The 7,119-nt window shown below is 42.5% G+C and overlaps 1 protein-coding gene across 1 annotated transcript; it reads right to left on the bottom strand.

Moving 5' to 3' along the window:
- On the bottom strand, positions 1-3,654 carry CD14 (CD14 molecule). Its single transcript, XM_083448466.1, has 2 exons — positions 3,528-3,654; positions 1-1,727 (listed from the first exon to the last, which is right to left on the bottom strand). The coding sequence occupies exon 2, from the start codon at positions 1,715-1,717 to the stop codon at positions 356-358; it is 1,362 nt and encodes a 453-aa protein (XP_083304592.1). The 5' UTR covers positions 1,718-1,727; positions 3,528-3,654; the 3' UTR covers positions 1-355.
- Between the last annotated feature and the right edge of the window lie 3,465 nt (positions 3,655-7,119).

Here is a 7,119-nt window from a genome sequence, read left to right as displayed (position 1 = left end):
TTTGTTTATTTATTGAGGTTTTTATATACCACCTGCTATGCAGGCATTTTTATTGCATTTATATCCCAGCTTATCCTCCAATAAGCTCATGGTTCTCCCCCACCTCATTTAATCCCCTGCAACAACCCTGGGAGGTAGGCTAGGCTGAGTGATAAAGACTGGCCCAACCTCACCTAGTGCACTTCATTGAGAGTGGGGATGTGAACCCTGGTCTCCCACGTCTGACCACTGCACCACACAGGCAGTGTATAGTAGTATCATAAAATACAGTACAAAATGTACAAATACGACTAAAATCTAGCCCAGTCGAGTAGCTTACACTTAATTTATGCCACAATCAATTGTGATCTGCTTGTTAGTTCCTTGACGAGTCCCAACAGTTCAGAACTGCTGAAAGAAAATGTCCAGAAATTGTAGCACTGAAAGCAAACAAAAAAACAAGGTGAAGGCATATCAGCAAGTTGAATATTGAGCCACGACTGACCAGAGCCTTGCACTGCAGTGATGAAAAATGTGCATTTTTTACCAGGGAGCCCTGGTAATTGAGAGGGGAATGGCATGTATAATCCTGAGGCCAATCAGGCAGCAATGATGGTTTTGCTGCTAAGACCTGGATATCCCTGGAACAAGAACAATTGTAGAGATTGTGGCCAGCTTTCAAGCTCTGCAGATGCAGGAGATGGTTGCTGGGAAGCTGTGAGATCTGGTTTTGATCAAGACTGAGAACCTGCAAACCAGGAAGCCTGTCAAGTGAGGGAACAGTTTGCAGCCTGTTTTTGGAGAGGTAGAGCTCTTTCAAGGCAGGGAGTGAGAAGTCAAGGGTAAAAATGTTATTGGCACTCAGGTCTAATATCTCAATGTTGGGTGGCAGAGAGCTGCCTATTTGCTCTAACCCTGTACTGGACAAATTAAAAATATGAAGTGAATGTGGCCACCTGCAGGAGGAGGAAAAGACTCGGGGCTGAAAGTTATTCTGACTTAGGTCTAAGTGAGTGAGCATCTTGAGATGACCAAGAGTCTTGCACACAGTCTCAAAAGAGGTCAGATTGTTGTGGTGGAGTTTTAAGATTTGGAGTTGCGGGAAAACCCCTTCGCAGAATGTTGACTTCATGGTTTGGTCCTGGAAATTGTTTCCCGAAACATCCAGTAAATGCAACGCTGTGAACATCTTGCTAATTTCGCACGGGACAGATGTGACTTGTGACTCTGTAACTGTCAGATTCTGCAGGGTCTCCAGCCACCTTCTCAGGCGGGACATGTTCAGTCTGTCATCCAGGGGGGCAGCCGTCACTTTGTGAAAGCGCAAGGAAGAAACCTTCAGGTCCCGCCAACCTGAGAGGCTCCAGTCAGCGTCTCTAAGGAAAGTACAGTTTACAAATTCAAGTTCTGAGACCTGAGTGTAGGAAAGAAATTGCAGGGACCCTGGCACGAGAACCTCTGGCACAATGAGGTCTGAAAATATGAGCTTGCGAACTAGCAGGGCCTCCAGAATGTCAATTAACTGTTCGTTTGGCTTCATTCCAGAAGAACCTGCAAATTGTTCCAGATTTCCTCCTCGAAGCTCATATGTGGTGGCTGGAAGGCACTGAATGAAGTTATTTGCCTCTGGTGAACAAACACAGTGACGTTGGGACTCTGTAAAGTTACAGTTGGCTTTTGCTTTGGGGAGTTCCAGTCCCAGGAGAAGGGAGAACACAAAGGCCTGAGTTCTGAGCATGATGCAAACCCTGAAAAGAGAAAAGCCACAGTTGTTTTTTAAAATAATTTTTTTGTTAAAGATTTTATTGGTTTACAAAAGCACATGCCAGAAAAGTCATAGTTAAATCACAACATTATTTCCTAAAGTGTCAGCAACCATCTGTATGCTGCAGGATTTGACAGATCGCATGGGAAGTCAGTGGGAACAACGTACTCCAAGTAATGCCACACACCTCTGAGGTTCTGTCTATTTTCCCATCCTGGATTCCTTTGCTAGTGGGGATGGGAGAGGTAGCAGGGCACCCGAGACCCTGAAATGCCTCTTCCCTCTAGAAAAACTATATATATATATATATATATATATAATTTTTATTGATACACAAGAAAAAAGAAAAAACACAAATACACACAGTAATAACCATAGACACATAATTTTCTTAACAAACAATAAAACATATATTGGTCTTAACACTAAAGACCCAACCTCCCATCTATTCCATATTTTAATTTCATATTATTGCCATTACACACTTTTATTTTATTAAACTTTTTCTTTATATATCTAGTTTCTTATATCCACCTTGCAACTAATACTGAAGTTCCTTGAATGCTGCTACAGAATTTAAACAACTATATTTATTTTTCAAATATTCTTTGAAAACCTCCCATTTTGAAACAAATTCCTGTTTTGGTTTATTCTTTATTTTTTCTGATAGACCGTCTAATTCAGCATATTCTGTCAGCTTTTGGATCCAATCTTGTATAGAGGGGATTTCATTACTCTTCCATTTTGCCGCGATCAGAACTCTTGCTGCCGCCGTCGCATATAAAAAGATACCCTTCCTTCCCTCTAGAAACTATAATGGAGACACAGTGCAGGTTTGGCCTTGTGATGCTACTTGTGCCACTATGCCAGTTTCCACTCCTGGCTCAGCCCCACCTGCATTTCCAGCCGAAACATACACCTCACAGGCTTGCACAATAGCAGTGTGTCCGAAACCTTCCCTCACATAGAAAACTAGCACCCCAGGGAGAAGCTAGAGCACTTTGTCCTGATAGACAAGTTTTCTATGTACAATGATTATTTGATTTTATTTTCTGCATGGAAAGGCATTAAGTCTCATGAAGTGCCACCTGCAGTCAGAAATGGGACACTTGCCTCAGTAAGAGGGTAGGCAAGGAAATTTCTGCTCACTACTTAACAAAACAAACACGAGATGGGTTTTGTTGAGATGGAACAATGGGTGCCACTTGCAACTAAATATTAGACAAGCTTGACACTATCAAAGTTCATAGCTTTCTTTACTAAATACAGTACAAGTAAAAGTAAACGTGCTAAATGAAATCACTCTCTAAGGGCATCAGATAATCACCATATACGAATCACCCTATTTGTATGTGCAGTTTTTCCTGGAAGACCCACACCACTGACTACGTATAGTTCATCCTTAGAAAATAATAATGTTCGTATCTGGGTTTTTTGTGGGTTTTTTTTTTTTTCCATTTTGCCCGTTATAGTGCTCTTCTGGAACTGAAATCTATTTAATTATTGCTATGTTCAGAAGTAGGTCACAAAGCTAAAATAGAACTAGAAAGTAGTGTAGCGTATGAGATGGTATTTCTTTACCAGCAAGGTATGTCAGAATCACAAAATGCTTTTGCATACTTAGCTGGAAGAAAGCTACCACTGAACACGGTGGGTGTGTGGCAGGGCTTACTTCTGAAAATATGTGGATAAAACGTACAGGATTGTACATGTGCCAGAATGGCCCTCTAGTGCTTAAGAGGAGAAAAATGGCATTTCAACAACAAAGCTAAATATCACCTACCAACTGCTCTGGAAGTTGAGACTCGTTTCTGCCACAGATCTCCTTCTGCTCCTTTCCACACACAACACGATATCTTAGTAACTGTCCCGTTGTGTTCAGTAGCAGCAAAGGGTCAGAGATTACTCAGTTTTAACTTTCCAGCTGAGTTCTTCCTCCCAAACTGCTTCTAGTTATTTTAACAGAATTTCACAAGCCTTTTGAGGAACTTCCAACTCAGGAAGATTACATAACAAAGAGCTCCAAATTGGGAAATAGTGAGTCGGAAAGTGATCTCAACTTTCAAGTTCATTTCCGAAAAATAACAGGCAGAAGGCATTATTATCAAAAGCAGCCCAGCAGCTACATCTGTTTTACTAATTCCATCCTGCACACACTTCCTGAAAGTCAGGCTAGCTCCCGGGCAGAGGATGGTATTTGTTAGTAGTCCAGCCACCACCTTGCAGAAAAACAAGATAAGTAGACCAGACTGCTCAACCCCACACTGGCTCCTGTTCAGAGCAGACAACGTGTGGTTAATGTGGTATAAAAAGCAAACAGGGACTTCACATTCCTGAGTGCTGCTTTGTACTGGATTTTGGGCTGTCCTGTGCTAATTTTTATATTGGCGGTGTTGTACTGATAATGCTCTGATAGTGCTTTTAAGCTTATTTTTGTTTGCATTTTTACCAATTTGTATGCTTTTTATATTAAACTCATGCAAATTCATGAGGATCTATGTAAATAATACTAGATCTGGTTTTTTACCAAGGCCCACAAAGGTTAGTACTGTAAATGTATTTCAGTAACATGGAGGCAATGCCAAAATACAAGCAGGCACTTGTAGCATGCAAATTGTGAGTGACTATACATGCAATGAATATGCATTTTCTGTTGTATTGAAAACCAGTTCCATCATGTTCCCTTCATAGATAAGGAGTGAGTGGGGAATGTACAGAGTTGAATTTCCAGTTTTAACAGGCCTGTTTTTTTTTAATCTTCTGAGGTGGGGAAGTGAGCTGTCCACATAAATCAATTAATTTTAGAATCATAGAATCATAGAGTTGGAAGAGACCACAAGGGCCATCGAGTCCAACCCCCTGCCAAGCAGGAAACACCATCAGAGCACTCCTGACATATGGTTGTCAAGCCTCTGCTTAAAGACCTCCAAAGAAGGAGACTCCACCACACTCCTTGGCAGCAAATTCCACTGTCAAACAGCTCTTACTGTCAGGAAGTTCTTCCTAATGTTTAGGTGGAATCTTCTTTCTTGTAGTTTGGATCCATTGCTCCGTGTCCGCTTCTCTGGAGCAGCAGAAAACAACCTTTCTCCCTCCTCCATGTGACATCCTTTTATATATTTGAACATGGCTATCATATCACCCCTTAACCTCCTCTTCTCCAGGCTAAACATGCCCAGCTCCCTTAGCCGTTCCTCATAAGGCATCGTTTCCAGGCCTTTGACCATTTTGGTTGCCCTCCTCTGGACACGTTCCAGTTTGTCAGTGGCTGGCATGACCACAAAGAAACCAAAAGAAACAACCAAGGATGTGGTTCTTTCTCACTTATCTCTTCATGTGTGTTAAAAAAATTAATGTGGGTTTTTGGTTTTTTTTACCATTTAATCTGCATTGTCCAAGAAGGTATTTTGCTCTCTGAGGGGAAGGAAAAATGTTGTCCTAGTAGACACAGCTACTAAATTTCACATCAACACTGGCAAAAAGGTCAGCACACATGAAGGCAGCAAGCTTGCTCAGAGGTCATTGGGCAGGCAATGTGGCACCCAGTTCTCTCCCCCTCAGACACCTCACAACTGTACATTGCCCAGCATCTGTGCCTCAGGCAGCCACTTCACTCTGCCTACTATCAAGGCTGGCCCTGCAGTAGAGCACAAGACTTCTGCATGCAGTTGGCTGCTGGATTTGACCTGAAGTTGTTAGCCAATCATGGGGACACAGGTGGTGCTGTGGGTTAAACCACAGAGCCTAGGTCGGCAGTTCGAATCCCCGTGACGGGGTGAGCTCCCATTGCTCGGTCCCTGCTCCTGCCAACCTAGCAGTTCGAAAGCATGTCAAAGTGCAAGTAGATAAATAGGCACCGCTCCGGCGGGAAGGTAAATGGCGTTTCTGTGCGCTGCTCTGGTTCGCCAGAAGTGGCTTAGTCATGCTGGCCACATGACCCGAAAGCTGTACGCCGGCTCCCTCAGCCAGTAAAGCAAGATGAGCGCTGCAACCCCAGAGTCGGTCACAACTGGACCTAATGGTCAGGGGTCCCTTTACCTTTACTGTTAGCCAATCAGGTTCTTGATCACCAAATATATACTGATTTTGCCAGCTTTCATCATGTCATGGCTGATGTACCTGATTGTCCTTAAAAGGGATTTTATATAGCCAGTGACCACTGGTATTTTTTGTTACAGATGCAAAAGAAGACAGACGCAAAATACCTTTGTGATGCTTTATTCATCTTATGATCAATACAACTCTTATAAGCAATACTTCAATACACATTCATTATTCTAATAATCAACCCTATGAATTGGTTGATCAGGCCAATCAGCTGGTAAGAATCACACTAAACCAGCAGTTGCTGTGGTTAGATAAGGTGGGGGTCCCTTTTCAAATGTATACTGTCTATGTGTATATCCTAATGGCGAACACTGGACTTTGTATATGACTTTTCTCAAAATTCCTTGCTTAAGCCGGTGCAGATCCACGAGCTGCTCTGGTGTGGATAAGCCCTCAGCCTTCTAATTCTACTTACTATCAGCAGTCAAAACGTTATGCTTCAGTTAACCTAAGCTATTTTAGCCATTTCACCATTGAAATTCCCCTCTTCTATGCTAATATAATTCTCTATTCCTTAACTTTAATATATGAAAAAAATATTGATATGTTAAGTTCTTTCCCATAGCTGGTATGATATCCAGCATTATTTACTTAGAGGTCCCATCAAAGACCATTATTTCTGTACTTCTTTATTTCAACGTTGTCCCCCCACCAAAGCATTAATATGTGTAGATTGACGCCTTTGCTGAAACCTGTGGGGTGGTTTCTTTGGGGGAGTTTTGTCTGTAACTCAAGCCACCTCTCCCACCCTAAAAATATTTGACTTGTAGCATTAACAGTAGGCATCACTGCAGGGCTATCATAAGCTACCCTCACAATATATCATTTCTTGCCACAGGGCTACTGAAGTTCACAAAAAGGAAAAGGAAAAGAAACTTACGTTGCTTCATGGGCGTAGTCAGGATTTTTTTGGGGGGGTGCAGAACCGACATGGTTGGTCAGTTAGTCAAGTATTTCTATTGTTTTACTTGATCGCGGGGGAGGGCAGTGACGTGTACAGTGGTACCTCAGGTTAAGTACTTAAATTCGTTCCGGAGGTCCGTTCTTAACCTGAAACTGTTCTTAACCTGAAGCACCACTTTAGCTAATGGGGCCTCCTGCCTCCGCTGCGCCGCCGGAGCACGATTTCTCTTCTTATCCTGAAGCAAAGTTCTTAACCCGAGGTACTATTTCTGGGTTAGCGGAGTCTGTAACCTGATGCGTATGTAACCTGAAGCGTATGTAACCCGAGGTACCACTGTATTGCAGGGTTGTGGCAAACTGCCCTC

The sequence above is a fragment of the Podarcis tiliguerta genome, assembly GCF_965153285.1.
Source record: "Podarcis tiliguerta genome assembly, chromosome: 7".
Classification (NCBI taxonomy): Eukaryota; Metazoa; Chordata; class Lepidosauria; order Squamata; family Lacertidae; genus Podarcis; species Podarcis tiliguerta.
This window is presented reverse-complemented; position numbering and strand designations above follow the sequence as displayed.